The sequence below is a fragment of the Kogia breviceps genome, chromosome 6 (assembly GCF_026419965.1).
Source record: "Kogia breviceps isolate mKogBre1 chromosome 6, mKogBre1 haplotype 1, whole genome shotgun sequence".
NCBI lineage: Eukaryota > Metazoa > Chordata > Mammalia > Artiodactyla > Physeteridae > Kogia > Kogia breviceps.
This window is the reverse complement of record NC_081315.1, coordinates 58,152,215-58,172,578: the sequence shown is the minus strand read 5'-3', so window position 1 is coordinate 58,172,578 and position 20,364 is coordinate 58,152,215. Positions and strand designations below refer to the sequence as shown.

At 45.0% G+C, this 20,364-nt stretch overlaps 1 protein-coding gene and 1 long non-coding RNA gene across 6 annotated transcripts in view; one reads left to right on the top strand and one right to left on the bottom strand.

Annotated features, from left to right (window-relative positions):
- Positions 1-703: 703 nt before the first annotated feature.
- Positions 704-20,364, bottom strand: part of SHROOM3 (shroom family member 3) — a 173,710-nt gene continuing 154,049 nt past the window's right edge. For all 5 annotated transcript variants that reach the window (XM_067035863.1, XM_067035864.1, XM_067035865.1 and 2 more), the window contains 3 exons: positions 19,571-19,721; positions 6,053-6,325; positions 704-1,991 (listed from right to left, as the gene is read on the bottom strand). In XM_067035863.1, the coding sequence (XP_066891964.1) occupies positions 1,623-1,991; positions 6,053-6,325; positions 19,571-19,721 (793 nt within the window). In that variant the 3' untranslated portion in view covers positions 704-1,622. The remainder of the gene's footprint in view (positions 1,992-6,052; positions 6,326-19,570; positions 19,722-20,364) is intronic.
- Positions 9,440-17,485, top strand: LOC131758649 (uncharacterized). The gene is made up of 4 exons (XR_010841026.1): positions 9,440-9,537; positions 12,111-12,177; positions 14,734-14,894; positions 15,427-17,485. It is a non-coding gene; the product is annotated as an uncharacterized lncRNA (long non-coding RNA).

The following is a 20,364-nucleotide window of genomic DNA, read 5'->3' as shown; positions in this document are numbered from 1 at the left end:
TAAGAATTTTACTCTCCCAGTTCTCTAGGACTGGCTGCTATAGTACTTGTAGCCCAAATCAGCACAGGTGGCCACCCCCCCCCCCCCCGCCCCGAGGATTCAACACATGTAAAAACAACAGAACTAAAGCACAGCCTGGGATGCACCACCTGCTTAAAGTATTGGGTTGCTGCCGTCTCCGGCAGCTGACAACATAGCCTGGCCGCTGGCCCATCACCTCCTTCCGTCTTCCAGTCTATATATTTTAATAAACTTACAGCTTGGGCTCTCGAGTACCCTCTCAGATGTGATTATTGAAGCAGAATAGTGCAAAATCAGTCTTCAGAGGTTAAGGAGGGAGTTTTCAGTGAAAATGTAGTTGATAAGTTTGACATTTTAGGAAAAGAAACTTTTTTGAAAAGCATCATTAAAACAGCCTGCTAATGTATCTCACCAAATAAGTTGTATTTAGCTCAAATCTCGTATAGGAGGACAGCATGAATTCAGTGTTTGTTTTTTTTTTTTTTTCGGTATGCGGGCCTCTCACTGCCGTGGCCTCTCCCGCCGCGGAGCACAGGCTCCGGACGCGCAGGCCCAGCGGCCACGGCCCACGGGCCCAGCCGCTCCGCGGCACGTGGGACCTTCCCGGACCGGGGCACGAACCCGTGACCCCTGCATCGGCAGGCGGACTCTCAACCACTGCGCCACCAGGGAAGCCCATGAATTCAGTTTTGAATTGACTTGGGTTCTGGCCTCCTTGTCAACAGGTTGGAGAGTTGTCCTTGTTAGTAAAATTTAGCTTTCTCTCCACCCCAGTGATAACGGCAGGAAGCATGGCGAAAGGGTATGATCGCCATGTTGCATAAAGCCTTCTTCCTGGGAAGGCGTGTGTGCTCCCGACTGTGGCAGGAGTGCAGTAATGAGCGCCGGCAGCTGGGGCTCCCCCATATATTCAGTGTAAAACAAGCACTGAAGGTCTACTCACTGTTGAGAGTTTAAGAAAAAAGTCTCCACACTCAATGTGACTGTCTTTGGAATTCTTCGTTTCATTAAGGTTCTCACAAAATACAAAGCTCAAATGTAACCGTCTACATCCACCACAAAACAGAATCAAGTAAGTGGTTAGCACACAAACAATGATCTTTTTCATTTTAAAAAATATAAATAACAACGTTCAAGGTTTGACAGTTTTCTCCTGTGTGTGTGTGTGTTTCTCTTTAAGGCTTTATGTTGCAGACACTTAAGTACGCGTACCTGTCGTCAGGATACACTGCCCACAAGCAGGGAAGGCCAGCGTGGGTACGTTCCTAGGGTGACACGCACTTATCCATGTTGCCTCAGCCTGTGGAAAACTAAACCGTCAGACACCCTCCGATCAGTTCGCACAGTTTCATTAATTTTCTTTCTACTACGAAGTAACAATAGAAAGGGGTAAGTTCCCAGCAGCATTCAAGCTCTCAGAAGATCAATCATGAAGGGTGAGAAGGAAAAGACAGGCTTTACCCTGGATGGAATTTTTTCCTTTTATCCAGAGAAACCCCCATAACCCATAGAGTTTAAAGGCTGGCTTGTGCTGAAACATTTTTCAGATTAAATAGTGTGGAGAGAAGGGGTGGTCTTTTCGTTGGGTCCTGGAGAAGAGGTTAAAGTGGAGAGGTTACTGTTGGAAAAATACTACTGACAGTCCACCCTCCCACAGCAGTCATGTCACCGGCGAGGCCTGGGGGCAGAGCCAGGGCCCCTGCCTTGGGCACGAAACCCGAGGGAAGGCTCTCCAGCAGACACTTGACCTGCTCCTGGCCCAGCTTGATCTTGTCGTCCAGCTTCCGCTGCTCGATGAGGAGTGTCGACTTCATTTTCACAAAATGCTGGTAATCCTGGAGTTGCTCCTTGGAAAGGTAATGGGCCAGGATGTCCAGCACCACGCGCTGCCTCCGGTCCACATTCTCCTTGAGCTCCCGGGCGTCCTCGTGCTGCGCAGCCAGGACCTTCCTCTTCTCGTTGAGAGAGCTCTGCCAGGGCGAAACAAGCAGATCAGCAAAGGGCCAGCGGGATGGGGAAAAGCACCGAACTGCCTGCAGAGAGACCTTTTTCAGGACGGTGCAGTGTCGTAAGTTTCTATTTTGATTGTCGCTCTAAAGTAAGGAGACTCAGTTGTTCGAAAATCAGTTTATTACCCTTATGTTGCAGATATATGGTTCTCTAACCTATAAAGTCATGTGGCAGCTTTAATTTGAGAGATTATGTTAAAATTGCCTGGGGTAATGGCTTTACTTTAAGGCTTCTAGACTTAGAAGAACAATCAGGATTCCATTTCTATGAGGTCCTTAGAATAGTCTACAGTCATAGAGACACGAAGTAGAATGGTGGTTGCTAGGCCCTGGGGGAGGGGAGAAAGGAGGGGGAGTTGTTGTTTCAGTGGGTATAGAGTTTCAGTTTCGCAAGAAGAAAAAGTTCTGGAGATCTGTTGCACAACAATGTTAATATAGTTAATACTACTGGACTGTACAGCTAAAAATGGTTACGATGGCAAATTTTATATGTAGTTTACCACAGTTAAAAAATTGAAGGGAAAAAAAGCCAGTCATCAAGATACCTTGAGTGTTTACAAGTATTTCCATTTTATAGGGGTTCTCAAAGTGGGCACCAGCAGCATCTCCTGGGAGTTTGTTAGAAATGCAAAATTTCAGGCCCCCTTCCACCTACTGAATCAAAAGCTCTGGAGGTGTGGGGCTCAGGGGTCTGTGGTTGAAGGAGCCTTTCGGGCGATTCTTTGCAGTCAAAGTTGGAGAACCTCTGCCCCAATCCATAATCAACAATGGGAACATCATATTTACCATCTCCGAAAAAATCAGTTTCCATTTTTCAGGCCTCTGAATCTAACATGAGAGAAATTCTATTTGACAATGATGGCAATTTCATATTCTGAGAGTTTCTTATACAGACCCAATGGTAAGACAGTGTATTATCTTTAGACTTTATAGAAGTCTTTAATGTGGCCTTTTACTCAACATGCTGACATATGTCATTAAAATTTTTAAAATTTTACATTTAACCAGACTCTTCAGGCTAAAGTGACTGAGAAACTTTAAAGTGGAAATTAATCAAGAAATAAGAATATTTAAATATATATCTCAACACAGATTAGCTTATGTAGGGTTATGAAAGGCTCATGTGCCTCTGCCCTAAACGCCCCTTGAACTGGCCTGTCAGATCTTACCTAATAACGCCTAGAGCAAAAGTGCAAAGTTAATAGGTTAATCTTACAAATATCTCCATTTTCATAGGCTTCCTTCTCCTAGGCTTCCTTCTCCTAATCAGAAAAACACACCTAAAAAAAGAAACCCTTAGGGACTGAATTTGCAATGAAGACATGTTTCAAAAATACTGTAGGGAAATAAGTTCAAAAGTGAGAACCTCTTCCTCACCTTTAAAAAATTATGAAATATTTTAAACATCAGTATTGTATAGAGAATGGTATAATATCTGTGTACCCATCATTAACAGTGCCAAATCTTAGCTTGAATATTTTTCATATTTGCTTCAGTTTAAAAACAAAATATTTAGTTGAAGCGTTATATATACTTCCTTCCCCCTCCTCCCCTCACTGGTAACTATAATCCTGAATCTGGCATTTATTGAAGCATTTATTCTTCCTTTCCTTATTCCTATTTACACTTTTGTTTAACAAAGACTAATAATTATAAAAACTAATACAGATGTATCTTGCAAGTGAGCAAGCACTTATCTGTACTTGAGAGTGTGTACGTGCATTTAAATGTTGAGTTGTTCCAGAATTGAATTCAACTTATCTTCCCATAAGAACTGCTCCAATATTGCTTATCTCAGATACCAGTGGCATCCACCCAAGCGACCGAACAGGAAACTTGGAATTACCTTCTGTTCTATCCTTCCCTCATCTAACACGCCCTGCTAAGTCAAACTCATTCTCTAAGTCACTCCCTATTCTCTATCTCCATGACAATGGCCCAGATTAACGGCCTAAACCCATCTTGCTAGACCATTACAGTAAGCCTCCCACAACTGTAACATCATTCTCACCCCTCCCCAGGCTGATTATGTCATGAAATTAGTTCATGGCTCTCCGGGCCTACAGGCTGAAGTCTAAAGTACGACACGTAGGTCTTTGTGATTATTTTCTGGACTGTAGACTGTTTACCCCTTCGGATCCACTCTCCTCTGCCCTGCTCTGTGTCCAGGGAAGCTGTACCCTGCTGGCTGCTGGTTTTGGCCAGTGGCAGTCATGGGCAGGAGACTGGAAGCTGGGAGGGAGAAGAAATGGAGGCCTTTATCCCTGGCTCCCTCTTTGACAGGGGGTGGTGGCTACAACCTTTCACCCAGGCCTCAGTGCCACAGGCCAGCTACAGCTAGAGTTCTGATAAGGGTCCCTTCCTCCTGCTGCTCCAGGCCCAGAGGTAGTGATGGCTTCCCCACTGAGGCTAGCCCTGGGGGGACAGTGGCTTCAGTATCCCTTGTTGGTCTCCCTTAAAAGCAAGTAAATCAAGGAAGCAATTTGCTCTAGACATACCAACCACATGTAAATCAGTTCTTAAACACGCCATGGTCTCTCTGGACTTTGTCCATGACATTCCTTCTAAATGGTAAAGCCCTTTCTCTCTTAGTCCACCTGGAATTTAGAAAGTCCCCTAGACTCCATTCAAGCGGCACTTGTGTGAAGTCCTTCCTGACCACACCACACCGCGTGAGAAGTGCTCTCATATGGCTCTGAGTTTATCGCTGTGCTGCAGCATACTAAATACAGTTGCCGCTTTTACACTGATTACAGTGGTTTTCCTCTCTAACTGCTGAGTTCCTTGAAGGCGGGCCTGTTTTTAGGCAGTGTTCAGCCCTAGCACGCAGGGCCCCTGGCATTTGACAGGTTCTTGTTAGCTGCTTGCTGGATGAAAGGAAGGTGGAAAGGACAACACCTTTGAGGCAAACACAGCCAGACAGTTTCTAGGTGAGGAAGTGAAGGCCCAGAACGTTTACACGAGGAGGGCACTCGCCGGGAGAGGGGCTGCAGAAAGTTCCTGGATGCTGAGTCACATTCCTAAATGCTTACCGCCTAGACTTCTTTCAGTCCTTTAAAAATCTATTTGACAAGAGACATCTTTCCTTTTAATGCAGTACATTCGGAGAAATAATTGGGAAATCCCTGACAGCACTGAAAGAGAGAGCTGTAGCTAGAAGGAGCCAGAAAGTAAAGGAACCACCTGATGGCTGGAGTGCTCATCACCTCGGCATATATATGAAAAATAGCTACGCTTATCACCTGACCTCCCTTGGTAAGTTTGTTCCATGAGGGTGGGGATCTGACTGCTTTGTTCGCAGAGTATCCTAAGTGCCTAGATCAGAAAGTGGCATGTACTGGATACTCAGTAAATATTTGCTGTACAGATGAGCAGATGAAGAATGCTCTGTAGCTCTGGAATTAAGTTCAGCGAGGTGAATGACACTTGGGGGCTGCAGCAGGACTCCTCCTGTCCTGGCTCTGTTGCCTTCTGGCCTGCTGTGAGGATTCTGAGACTGCACCTACCGTGTGTCTAAGCCCACGGCGTCTGACCCAGAGGGAGGACTTAGATTCTATCTGGTATCGTCACCGCTGTCACTACCAGTTATTCCAGTAAGGGCTGCCGTGGACACAGCGGGTGCATCTTTGCCAAGTGTCCGTGGCCCCTCACCTGCATAATTCCCAGGAGCCTGAGCTCACGGTCCTGTGCCCTCTCCTCATCCCGAACAGTTTTGTCGTCCCCCTCCCTTCTTTTAATGTCAACCCCCATGCTGCTTTTACCTTTCCTTTTTCTGGGATAAAAAGGAAGGAAAGAAACTCTGGCACCCACATTTTTAACTTTCCTAAGTATCCCTGAGGCTGAGGGGTCAGCATGACATCTTGGCGTGGAAGATCCTTCTCCTCTGTTCCCCGTACGTCGGAGTCTCTCCCTGCCCCGGAGAGATGGTGATCGTCTCTAGGAAGGCTCCTGTCTAATCATACTTCTCTGGGTACATGGGCTCAGGCAGGAAAATTGTTGAGCGGAATTGTTAGGCAGCCTACCCTTTCCTCGTTACTGGCGTCTTCACCAAGGCCGCTGAGGACGTTCTCCACGCGGGCCAGGCGTCCCGAGAGGGAGAGCAGCAGGTTCACCACCTTGTCCAAGTCCCCGATGAACATCTTGTACTTGTCAATCTCATTGGGCTTGCAGAGCTCACTGATCCAGGCCTCTACCTCTTCTCCCAGGGCATTGTTGAGCTTGATGTCCATGAGCAGGCTCCCCTTGGCTTCCTGGAGGGTCTCGAGCTTGTGGGTGAGGCTTCCAATCAACTCCGCCTGGAACGAGAGAGGAGAGGCACAGCAAAACTTAGCCAGCTGAGTGGTCAGTGGGGGCAGGATCCACTTCTCCCAGCTGCCTCCTTCCTGTCTTGTCTTCGAGGCTCAGCTGGAGGCCCCCCTCCACTCTGCATGGACTGCCCCCAACATAAGGCCACAATCTTCCTTCCTTTCCCTGAATGTCTACAACTGCCTTCTCTGAACCTGTTCAGTCCTCACAGGCCAACGCGTGATTACACATTGCTTCGGAATGTTTTCCAGTTGTGTTGTGCCGTGTACAGCGCTCTCTTCCCAACTGGTTTGTTAACTACTCACTTCTAAAAGTCTTTTCAATACGTGTTCTCGTTTGATCCTCACAACAATACCATAGGCAGGCAGGGTAAATATTCTTGTTTAACAAGTGGAGCAGCCAGAGAGTCAAAGGAATTAGGGAATTGCCTCAGATCACAGCTGAGTTGAGTATTAATCACAGATACCATTCGTGGAGGAATTACCATGAGCCAAACACTGCGAGGAAGTCCATGGATTATCTCACCCGGCCTTCCCAACTGTCTCGTAGTAGATACTACTTTAGCTGTATAGTGCGCTAGCTGAGGAAACTTTGACTTAGGGAGGTGAAGTGAGGCTAAGACACCTACACTGGTGGGTGGGGCTGCCGTGAACTCAACGCAGCCTGATGTCGGGGCCACCCTTGTACAACCATTGTAAATATTCATGAGACCCTAATTCAGAATTAAGTCCCTTGTTCTGTCCTGCACCCACTGTCTCCAGTGAGCGGGGCTATGTAATCTGCCACCTTACTTACAAATTTCCATACTATGAAACAAGATTACACAAATACCCAGTATGCTTAACTGAAGGAATGAAGTAAAGGTCTTAGTGGTTTCAACTTTGACTTCATTTATATGAAGTGTCTACTCTTACTTTGATGCAAGAGAAATTAGACTCCATGGCTCTTTAGTCATTTTTCTCTTCGCCTGAGGTAGCCATATGGAAAAAGAACATCATCTTTTTTTGGTTAAAACCTACTTCTTTACCACTAACAATGTTCCAGCTCAAAATTGATATGTATGTATATGTGTGTGTGTGTGTGTATGTGTGTGTATACATAAACCCAAGCTCTGTGAATTCAGGGGGAAGAAAACAAAGGGTCACAATTTCTACGTTAGAGTAAAAAAATCTTCATTTTAAAGGAAGGGAGAAAAAAAGGGAAAATATTTTTGAATAACCAAATTGAAGGGTACCGACAACTTTGTGTACTGTTTCTTCAACATGAGCACCAAAGAATACAATAATCACAATGATACGGAAAATATTTATTTCTCCACCATCTGCCCCCATCTTGGAGCTGGACTACCAGAGGTACTTCAACTAAGTAAGGTTCCCAAAGTCCTTGAAATGTTCAAGTTCTGGCTTTAATGGTGACATCTGACTGTCTTCTCAACTCACCTAATCCCAGAGACTGAAGGAGGCTTAAAACATTCCCATCTGCTGCCCCGACTCATTATGGGTTATAATCTTTGGCTTTCTACAAGCAGTTAAGACAAAGTGGATACAAAAGACAATTTTAGAAGTGAAAAAAAATGTACAGTATATATTACTCCTTAAACTGAAGAGTCTGAGCTCAGAAAAATGCAGGTGGGAGAGAATATTGTTTAATTTTCCTTATATTCCCCTGGAAAATGCATCATTTTCTAAAAAACAATTCTGGCTGGCAGCTGTGGTATGTGCCTGCAAAATAACCTGCTAGATACCTCTAGGAAAATGCCCAGCGGGGGTGACGATCTTGCACTGTGCTCTCTGTTCCTATTAAGAGAATGGTGGGGATACTGGAATGGAGAGAAGGAGGGAAAATAAATACTACCTGCTGTTACATCTCCCAATATCCTGGACAGGGTTCCACAAGTCAAATGTCACCATTCCTGTCCTTCAGGTAGAGGATGAGAGAGACTGACATCTACATAAAGTCAGCCCAGGAGTTTTTAAGCCTCATAGCTTGCATTTCCTAGGCTTGCCACTCTGTTACCAGAGGGTACTTTCTTATAGAAAATCAGGTTATGCCAAATCTAAGAGCTAGTTAACTAAGCAACAACATTCTTATCACTTCAAGCTCAGGAAAAGGCCTTCTGCTTATTCCAACGTTTTGGGATCCATTTCAACCTCACATCTTGAGAAGTATACTTTCTACAAAAGGCTTTTAAAAAAACCAAAGAGTAGAAAGAAAAGGGAACAGCTTCATGTTTTCCATTATTCCTATAAATATGACTTCTTTTGAAACTACTATTGTGTCATTTCTGGAAGGAACTCCATTCTAAAAATCCTCATTATGGCTCTCAGTAGCTGGCATTTTAAGAAATAGATGTGATGATTTTTAATTTGCAAATGAGCATAAACCAGTAAGGATAAGTCCGTCCTCAAATGGGGTGAGTGGTGAAGAGAGGGGAGAACTCTTCCTCTGAGTTTCCACTGAACTCGGTGCACTAATTTTCTCAGGCTCCTTCAATCTAAGTAGGGTTCATAATATCCTTGAAATGTCCAAGTCCTGGCTTTAATTAAAGGTTATGGGTCAGCAGTGCTGGAAGGGCAGCCACCAAGCGAGCAGGGTTTGATGGGTCAGGACGGGTCAAAGAATTTGACACAGCTGAACAGCCATCATCAGGTTCAGAGTCTAGCCCATTCAGTCTTTCCTCTGCAGACCCTGTTGGGTTTTTTTTTGTTTTTTCGTTTTAATTTTATTGGAGTAGAGTGGATTTACAGTGGTGTGTTAGTTTCATGTATACGGCAAAGTATTTCAGTTATACATATATTCATTCTTTTTTAGATTCCTTTCTCATATAGTTTATCACAGAATATTGAGTAGATTTCCCTGTGCTATACCAGTATGTCCTTGTTGCTTATCTATTTTATATATAGTACTGTGTATATGTTAATCCCAAGTTCCCGATTTATCCCTCCCCCAACTTTTCCCCTTTGGTCACCATAAGTTTGTTTTCAATATCTGTCAGTCTGTTTCTGTTCTGTAAATAAGCTCATTTGTCTCATTTTTAAAAAATTAGATTCCACATATGAGTGATATCATATGATATTTGTCTTTCTCTGTCTTACTTCACTTAGTATGACAATCCCTAGGTCCATCCATGTTGCTGCAAATGGCATTATTTCCTTCCAGTCTATGTCTTTTGGTTGGAGCATCTAATCCATTTACATTTAAGGTAATTATCAACATGTATGTTCTTACTGCCATTTTGTTAATTGTTTTGGATTTGTTTTTGAAGATTTTTCTTCCCTTCCTTGTTCTCTTGTGATTTGATATCTATCTTTAGTGTTGTGTTTGGATTGCTTTTCTTTTCTGTGTGTGTATCTACTGTAGATTTTTGGTTTGTGGTTCCCATGAGGTTTTGATATAACAGTCTATATATGTGCAAGATGGTTTTAAGTGGCTGGTCTTTTTTTTTTTTTTTTTTTGCGTTTCATGGGCCTCTCACTGCTGTGGCCTCTCCCGCTGCGGAGCACAGGCTCCAGACACACAGGCTCAGCGGCCATGGCTCATGGGCCCAGCCGCTCTGCGGCATGTGGGATCTTCCCGGACTGGGTGGGGCACGAACCCGCGTCCCCTGCATCGGCAGGTGGACTCTCAACCACTGTGCCACCAGGGAAGCCCCAAGTTGCTGGTCTTTTAATGTGAAATGCATTTCCGATATCCTGCATTTGTACTCTCCTCATGATTGCTGGTTTTGATATGATATTTGTGTGTGGATGATTTCCTACCTTTATGCTTGCCTTTACATACAGTGAGCTTTCCCATTCATAATATTCTTTTTTTTTTTTTTTTTTTTTTTTGTGGTACGTGGGCCTCTCACTGTTGTGGCCTCTCCCATTGCGGAGCGCAGGCTCCGGACGCACAGGCTCAGCGGCCATGGCTCACGGGCCCAGCCGCTCTGCGGCATGTGGGATCTTCCCGGACCGGGGCACGAACCCGTGTCCCCTGCATCGGCAGGCGGATTCTCAACCACTGCGCCACCAGGGAAGCCCCATAATATTCTTGATTCTAGTTGTGGCCTTTTCTTTACTGCCTAGAGAAGTTACTTTAGAATTTGTTGTAAAGCTGGTTTGGTGGTATTGAATTCTCTTAGCTTTTGCTTGTCTGCAAAGCTTTTGATTTCTCCATCAAACCTGAGTGAAAGCCTTGCTGGGTAGAGTATTTTTGGTTGTAGGTTATTCCCTTTCATCACTTTAAATATATCATGCCACTCCCTTCTGGCCTGCAGTTTCTGGTGAAAAATCAGCAGATAATGTTATGGGGCTTCCCCTGTATGTTATTTGTTGCTTTTAATATTTTTTCCTTTGTCTGTTTGATTAATATGTGTCTCAGCATGTTCCTCTTTGCATTTATCTTGTATGGGACTCTCTGCTCTTCCTGGACTTGAGTGTTTCCTTTCTCATGTTAGGGAAGTTTTCAGCTATAATCTCTTCAAATATTTTCTCAGGCCCTTTCCTCTCTTCTCCTTCTGGGACCCAAATAATACAAATGTTGGTTTGTTTAATGTTGTCCCAGATGTCTCTGAGGCTGTCCTCATTTCTTCTTTATTCTCTTCAGCCACAGTGATTTCCACCATTCTGTTTTTCAGCACACTTATTCATTCTTCTGACTCAGTTATTCTGCTATTGATTCCATTTGGTGTATTCTTCATTCCAGTTATTGTATTGTTCATCTCTGTTTCCTTGTTCTGTAAATCTTCTAACTTTGTTAAACATCTCTTGTTTTGTCTTGATCTGTGCCTCCATTCTTTTTCTGAAATCTTGAATCATATTTGCTATCATTACTCTAAATTCGTTTTCAGGTAGGTTGAGTATTTCCACTTCATTTAGTTGTTCTTGTGGGTTTTTAATCTAGTTCCCTTGTCTGGAACATATTTCTCTGCCATCTCATTTTGTCTAATTTTCTGTATTTGTGGTCTCCTTCCTGCTGGCTGGAGGATCATAACTCCTCTTGCTTCTGGTGTCTGTCCTCTGGTGGGTGAGTTTGGTCCTGGGGCTTGTGCAGGCTTCCTGGGGGGAGGGACTGGTGCCTGTCCACTGGTGGGTGGAGCTGGGTCTTGTTCCCCTGGTGGTCAGGGCCATGTCAAGGGGTGTTTAGAGGTGGCTGTGAGCTCAGTACACCTTTAGGCAGCCTGTCTGCTGGTGGATGGGGCTGTGTTCCTATCCTGCTGCTTGTTTGGCCTGAGGCGTTCCAGCACTGGAGGCTGTAGACTGTTGGGTAGCACCAGGTCTTGATGCCAAAATGGCAACCTCCCAGAGAATAATGATCAGCCTGAGCTCTCTGGGACCTCTGCCACCAGTGTCCTTGCTGCCTCCACTGAGCCACAAGTGACCCCTGCCACCCAGGAGACCCTCTAAGATTCATAGGTAGGTCCAGCCCAGGCTCCTATGGAGTTACTGCTTTGTTTTGTGTCCCAGTGTATGTGAAACCTTATGTGTACCCTCCAAGTGTGGAGTCTCTGTTTCCCCCAGTCTTGTGGAGGTCCTGCACATGAGCCCTGCTGGCCTTCAAAGCCAAATGCTCTGGGGGTTCCTCCTCCTGATGCCAGACCCTCAGGCTGGGGAGCCTGACATGGGGCTCAGGACTCTCACTCTTATGGGAGAACCTCTGCGATATAATTATTTTCCAGTTTGTGGGTCCCCCACCCAGTGGGTATAGGATTTGATTATGTCGCGAAAGCGCCCCTCCTACCATCTTGTTGTGGCTTCTTCTTTGTCTTTGAACGTAAAATATCTTTTTTTGTAGGTGCCAGTCTTCTTCGTCGATGGCTGTTCAGCTGTTAGTTGTGATTTTGGTGTTTTCGTGAAAGAAGGTGAGCTCATCCTTGTACTCTGCCATCTTTTTCAGAAATGAGGAGCTGCTTTTAGTTTGGATGCTTAATGTCTCTTTCCTCAGCATGTGCTGGCCGTTATCCCCTTGATACGAGGTGTGCAGGTGCAGTGGTCCCTGTGCGCTCCCAGGACAGTGGGGTCAGCGCTTGGCACCTGCTCTGTTTTGGTTTTCTTTTCTTTTCTTTTCTTTTTTTTTTTTTTTTTGGTGGTACGCGGGCCTCTCACTGTTGTGGCCTCTCCCGTTGCGCGGAGCACAGGCTCCGGACGCGCAGGCTCAGTGGCCATGGCTCACGGGCCCAGCATGGCTCATGGGCCCAGCTGCTCCGCGGCATGTGGGATCTTCCCGGACCGGGGCACGAACCCATGTCCCCTGCATAGGCAGGCGGATTCTCAACCACTGCGCCACCAGGGAAGACGGTCTGTTTTGGTTTTCAAAGACATCAACAGTGGCAGAAGAACCAGAAGCCTGTCTGTACAGGAGCTGATGTGTACTCTGGGCTTCAGGGGACAAGGAAGGACAGAATAAGATGAAAATGTCTAGGGGTGATACAGGGAGGCTTCTGTGGCAAGAACCAATATACATTTTGTGGCATTCTGATTTCCGAAAGCTGTTGGCTGGGCTGTAAATGTCATACATCACAGCTCGGCATATCTGCTGATACTAGTATTACTGAGCAGTCAGTCACACCAGTCACTCCTGGCTCAAAGGTTGTATATTTGGATGGTATTTGAATTTTTCAAATTTACCAAGCCCTTAAAATATGGAGATTTGGATTTTAAAATGTAGTTAAGAGGGATTTGAGTAACTGAAGGCAGCAAGGGAAAGTTTGCTGTATTAAATAGCCATTTCTATGCCAGGCAGATCTCTTCAAAAAAAAAAATACACACATGAAAAAACTACCAACTTACACCCATAGAATTCAATGGGGAGAGAGAAGAGGTGTTTCGATTAAAAAAAAATAACTTATTAGTCTCTCAGGAGCTAATTAATTTGCAAAATCATTGACATGTATCCACGTCTTATCTGGAAGAAACTGTACACTGGACCAGGAGTCAGGAGACCCAGCTCTGACAGAAAACTCACAGGCCAGTCATCTGACTTTTTGTGTCTGTTTTCTCATCCACTGCAAGGACATCCTAATGCCTGCCTAAAACTAACAATAATGTTTAGTTACAGAGCTCTCTGTGCCAGGCACTATTTAGGTGTTTTCCTATTCAGTTACTACTCACAACAACCCGATGAGACGGGTACCGTTATCATCCCCCTTTTACGGATGAGGAAAGGGAAGTGGATAGAGGTTCTGTCACTTGCCGGAGCCCAGGCAGCTAGAAAGCGGCAGCACCAGGCTTTAAATCCAGGTCCTCTGGCTGCAGGGTTCAGGCTTCTGATCGCTACATTAAAACAGCTCAGAGGAATGTTGTGAGGCTTAGCTAAGATAAAGCGTGTGCAAGCACTCTGGAAAATATAAAAGTATTATACACATTCAAGTTGTTACTGTGTTGCACTATCGTTAAGATTAGGCAACATGGGCTTCCCTGGTGGCGCAGTGATCGAGAGTCCGCCTGCCGATGCAGGGGACGCGGGTTCGTGCCCCGGTCCGGGAAGATCCCACATGCCGCGGAGCAGCTGGGCCCGTGAGCCATGGCCGCTGAGCCTGCGCGTCCGGAGTCTGTGCTCCACAACGGGAGAGGCCGCGGCGATGAGAGGCCCGCGTACCGCAAAAAAAAAAGATTAGGCAACACCTGGAAGAACACACAGCAGTCATTTGGAGGACTTGTGCTGACAGGGTTGCCAATAACATCACTACACACACAGCTGGCCTCGACGGATGGCCTGTCTTGATCTAAACAGAGTAATTCAGGACCCTTAGCCGCATGGCTGGGGTCTGGGGACAGAGTGGAGTTCAGGCTCCAGCTGGTAAAAACTGGGACTAGATAAAGACATTCAAGGTGAGGATCCAGGCAGCAGCCTGTGACTGTTTTCTTTAGCTGCGTTTCACCCCATAGAGAAGTCAGGGGCAGTTTCTGTCCTGAGAAAACCTGCATCCCACGTTGTGTGACCTATCAAAGCAGAAAGGTTGCGGGGCCCTGGCTGCCACTTCAGATATTCTCTAGCACATTCTCTGTCAGGAGTGGTTCTCATTGCCTCTCGGGAAGGCCTGTGACCAGAAAGTTGTTCAGCCTCTTGGTTCTGGGTGACAGGAATCTCTGACATACAAGAAACGTTATTAAATTTCTTTAAATTCAACAAAACATCCTCCTCCCTCCCCGAATGACCTCCTTGTTTTTCCTATGTCTGTTACCACAGTCACCTAGGCCAGGAACTCAGGAGCCAGCCCTCCTCCTTCCTCTCTTCCGTGCTCCGTGTCCAATCTGCTACCGGATTCTGTCCCTTTTGCTTCCTTTTAAAAAAAATTAAATCCATCTGTTTCTCACTGCTCCTACCACACCTCCCTTAGGCCCGCCTCATCATCATGCACAGCTTCCCTAAATGTAAATCCACCGCATCTCCCTCCCCGCTGATAAACCCCCGGCAGAGGGACTGATGGTGGCCAGATGGCAGGAGCCCACGCCAGCCTCTCACCCCTCCTTCCTACAGCGAACACCCCTGGACCCTGAAGAGGGCTCTCTCTGCAAGGTTAGCTGTGGCAGTGCGCCGGGGAGGGGAGCCACGCCTGAAGTACGACCCACAACAGGGGTGGGTTTCCTGCTTCTCCCCTTTTTATGTTCTGGTTCTGCCCTGGAAATAGCCTCGATGCTGAACTGCACAGAAGGTGTGGCAGCAAAAATGCTGCTTTCTGTGAGATAAAGCAGGTGGGGGAATCCTGTTTCTTCCTCTTCCCTCTCTCTCCCCGTCCCCCTCGCAGCCCTGCCCCCTGAAGTGACTCTCCTTGCAGAGTGCACAGTGCAGTGGTGGCACAGGCACTTAAAACCCCAAGGGAAAACCCTTCTTTCTGTCCAGAGGAACTGGGACAGTGACCCCATGGACCAAAAAGCGTGAGGGGAATCCCCACTATTTTTCTCTTATTGAGGATAGTCCCAGCCATGCAGAATGGCATGGCCGTGCAGGCTGCCGTGATACCACAAGAACTAGCTGTCCTATTTCTAGCCAGAGGCCCAGGTAAAGGGGCCTCTGGGAGCTGGGGGTGGGGGTGGGGGTCAGGTGGGAATACTGGACAGGAGAGAGCAGGAAAAGGAGACCCCCTAATTCGGTGTCTGAACTGCCTTAGGTCCTGGCTCACCCTCAAGCTGCACGTGTGTGGGACAGACCCAAAGCAGCACGGCAAAGGCTTTGAGAACTGAACTGTGACAGAACAACTCACCCAAGTCCCAGGCTCAGCCCTGAAAGGTGCGTGTGTAGGACAGACACATATAAGACAGCAGAGGCTCTGAAAACTGAATTGACGCTGGAACCAACAGCCAGAGGTGGGACAGAACTTGTAGCCTGAACCTAACTAGGCTGCCTGCTGAAACAAAACAAAAAAATCAACATTCTTCAGAGGATTTTCACAGAACCCAGGACTTACACCATAACACTCACAATGTTCAGGTACAGTATTACCCAGCATGAAAAGAACCAGTAAAATGTGAGCAACTCTCAGGGGAAGATAACCAACAGGAGCTAACCCTGAGATAACCCAAACGGGACAATCACAGCCTTTAAAATAGCTTTTGTAGCTATGCTCCATGGTAGAAGTAAACACTCTTGAAATGAATAGACACTACAAAAAATGAACTGAATGGAAATTTGAGAACTGGAAACTATAAAAATTTTTCAAATTTAAATTTTTTCAAATTTAAAATTTTTAAAATTTTAAAATCAGAATAGAGGCAGGAAAGTCAGTGAAACTGGAGATAGATCAATAGAAATTATCCAATCTGAATGAACTGACAGAAAACATTAAAAAACATGAACAGGACTTCCCTGGTGATGCAGTGGTTAAGAATACACCTGCCAATGCAGGGGACACGGGTTCGAGCCCTGGTCCGGGAAGATCCCACACGCCGCAGAGCAACTAAGCCCGTGCGCCACAACTACTGAGCCCAAGCGCCCTAGAGCCCACGTGCCACAACTACTGAAGACGGCGCACTCTGGGGCCTGTGAGCCACAACTGCTGAAGCCCACATGCCTAGAGCCCGTGCTCCGCAACAAGAGGAGCCACCGCAGTGAGGAGCCCACGCACTGCAATGAAGAGTAGCCCCTGCTCGCTGCAGCTAGAGAAAGCCTGCATGCGACAACAAAGACCCATAGCAGCCAAAATAAATAATCAAAAATTAAAAAGCCTTAAAAAAAAAATGAACAAAGTTTCAGAGATTTGCAGGACAATATCAAAAGGTCTAACATTTGTGTCACTGGAGTCCCAAAAGAAGAGAAAGAGATTAGCACATAAAAAAGTATTTGAAGACATACTGGCTAAAAACATCCTGAATTTAGTGAAAGACATAAGTTTACAGAATCAAGAAGCTTAGTAAACCCCAACAGGATAAATCAAAGAAAGTTAGGCCCATATATATCATAACCAAACTGCTGAAAATCAAAGATAAAAAATTTGAAAGCAGCCAGAGAAAAGCAACACATTGCATATAGGAGGAACAAGTATTCAACAGCTGTGCGTTTCTTATCAGAAACCATGGAAGTAAGAAGAAATGGGACATTTTTAAAGTGCTAAAAGAAAAAGAATAGTCAACCCAGAATTCCATATCTAGTAAAAATTCTTTAGAAATGACAACAGAATATAGACATTCTTAGATGAAGGAAAACTAAAAGAATTTGTCACCAGCAGACAAATGCTTCAAAAAAGAAATGCTAAAGGAAGTTTTTCAGGCTGAAAAGAAGACAGACCAGAGGAAAACTTGAAACTTTAAGAATGAAGCAAGAGCAACAGAAATAGGAAGCTGAGAACCATCTGGGTCACTAATCATCTCTTGGGGAAAGCCAGTTGTGAGGAATAACAGATATTTTTTGCCTTTTGACATATTCCACTAAGTCTCTAAGCCAAAGCCTTTGGCCTTCAGAATAGAGAATCATGAGATCTGGTTAAGCAGATTTTTGCTCAATAGATATGGTAGGGTTTAGCCAAAGAACTGAAAGCCCTAAGTATTAAACTGTCTTTAGATTTTACGTATGTCAAAAGTTCAGACAGTGCTTGTTTTATATTTTAAGTAATACTTATATTTACTTGGAATATTACAATTCATCATCTAGGATATATAAATAAAAAGTATATTAAAGTAGAACTGATTGGAAATGCTAGTTTCAAAATATTAATAAATCAGGATTCTAGTTTCCATTGACTCTTAGTGAGTTTCACGTGTAGAAATACATCTTAGGTTTACTAACTTTAAGCATTAGGCAACAAATTATTACTTTGCAGAAGTTGGTGGAAGGCTACACTCTGCCTTAGAACCATCTTGACCAAGCATCATGTTTTAAAACCATCCTTAGGGAAAAAAAAGCTTGTTATATATTGGGGAGAGAACTGTATTTTCAACTTCACACTGAATATATTAATAGATGCCTTCAACAACATCAATTAAAGCCTGCATGTTTTCTGTTTCCAGATCAGATATGTAAACGCAAGTGACACACAAATTCTATTACACGTTAATAAACCTGTAGTTCATTAAAACAAAAAAATCTCATAGGGTTCTCCACTGCCACACCGTAAAATCCAAACTCTTTGGCATTTCAGACAAAGCCCCATGTGACCTCCATGACCTGTCCCTGTGGATGCTTCCAGCCTTGTCTCCTCCCATTCATGGCCTTTCTTTGTTATTCTCTAAATTTGGTAATTTCTAATTTAATCATGAGACTATTTTATAATTCATCCCCAAATATCAGACCTCCTGGAAGTTATCTTTCTTCAATACATACGTGCTCCCCATGTTTTTTCACACAACTACCTCTTCTCCCACGCTGTTCCCTTTGTCTTGAATGTCCCCTCCTTCTCTTCTTGTCCTGGCTCACTCTCATTACTTCAGCGTAAAATGTGACAATATTGGCATCAGAGCAGTTTTGTGTAAAGAAGGTAATAAGGTACTAAGTAAAAAAAACCACAGCCCATATCCGGGATTAAGAAATGCTTGACAAATGGTACCTACTGTCATTTCCTGTGAGGACTAATCTTCTTATTCCTTCATGTTCTCAGGCTAAAAATACTTCTTGCCACATAATCCTCAGAGTGAGAGGGTGATAATACAGTGATGAAAAAGCAGTTAAAAAATAAAATTAAGATGGGGAGGAAAAAAGCAACAAGTAGTTTGCCACACTGCTACTGTAGAGCAGGGTATGTCTACATGCAAAAACCAAAACAACAAAAAACTGTAAAATGTTCAGTTAAAGATGTCCTGGCAACCTGGTACTTACAATGGTGTTTATATAGCTCCCTCTTTGGGATATAGACAGACTAAAGCAATGTGGTTTTTCCCCCCAATCCCATTAAGTGGGAGCCAGGAGGCATGCTATGAAGCAGGCGTGTACATGGGGAAATTGGGCTGGGAGAGCGTGCGTTACGAACAGCAGCTCCATCGTATCAGCATGTCAGCCATGCACTGTGAGCCCAACGAGGCTGGGAGTGTAGAAGGGAGAAGAATACCGCTGACGGAGGTGCTTCTAAAATCCTTAGATCCTCCTGCCCCATTGCTTCCTGCTCCTGTGGTCTCATTCCAACACATAAACAAGAGAGCTTAGGACACATATTATAGAATAACCGAAGCAGAATCACATAAGAAAGTTTCTCCTGGAATTGGCACCACTGAGAAGCCCTTACATTCCCCGCTCAGCATCAGGCAAGATGATGCTTTAACAGAGTCCTTTCCTTTTCAGCATGCAGGCCTGAGTTGTATGAAGAAGAGCTGTGAGCACAGTGGCAGGCAGCCCATCTGGGGCTGTAGGGAAAGCAGCCCGGCAAGAACTTTCTCCCCTTTGGGCACAGCCGGGCCCAAACATTTCCTTTTCTTGGAGGTGTCTTTTGACAATCGGTCTTTCTTTCCTTAAAGTTTCTAGGTTTTCTAGTTTTCCTTTTGACCATGAAACATGAAATGAGAATTATGCAGACCACTGGCATTGGCTGGTCAGCTGCTGAGAACAGGGCTGGGGTCCCTGTGTTAGACCAGGAAGCAGCTATGTGACTCGCAGGAAATACCTTAATCCCTCTTAACTTCACATTTGTCATTTGTAAAAACAAAAATAAGAGGGGAGCTGTGAGGCAACTGCTCCAAGTGCCCTGTAAGTCGAGAATCTCGGGATGGCTTGGCGAGGTTGGTGATGTGACAGGCCGTTTCCCCTCCTGCTGTAAGGGGCCAATAACCCTGCTAGAACCTCGACTATCTTTCCGGGGGGAGCAGAACAAAGGCCCCCATTTCTTTGCTTACCTTCTTTTCGTTGATGTCTGCCGGCTCCTCTTCCTCATTCACTTCCTCTGGCATAGCTTTGATTTTGTTCAGAAGCTCGGCCTTGGGAGCAGACACGCTGTAGTAGACAGGACAGTTGACCAACATGCCCACTGCTTCCTTGTCTTCACTCCTGGGTCAGAAAGAAAAGTACAGCCACACGCTGCTGAATTTCACCATATGTTTGTCCATTCGGAAATGTGTAAAAAAATTATGTTCAATTATCTTCCCAGAAGTTAGGATGAACTAATAGGTATTTAACTAGTGACTGCCTACTAACGTGTGGGGCTCTTGAAGCCAGCATACTCGAGATGGAAAACCACCAAGGAATATTGGGAAGGGGAGTGCGAGTCAGGACTACGGACATTTAACCTCTCTGCGTGTCTCTCCTTTTGTGATACATAGAATGACACTGACTCCCTGTTTCACAGAAGGACGACAGGGAGCCACGACTTAGTCACTGTGAAAGTATTTTCAAGGTGCTGCACAAATCTCAGGTTTTAGGTTAATTATTTCCTACTCCTCCATGTTACCCATATGTTTCTGATGTCTACTGTAATTGCTGCTTGGACACCTACCAATTTCCCTTTTCATGTAAGCCTGAGGCTCTATGTAAGCCTGGAATCTGGAGCTTGCTGGTCAACAGTGAACGAACACGAGATGTAAAATCTACTCACTGATTGCACAGCAGGGGGATTTCAAGGCTGGAGAACAAACTAGAAGTTGGGAACCTGATAACTACGTTCTTTGTTTTACTATAATCAAGCTGCCTTTCA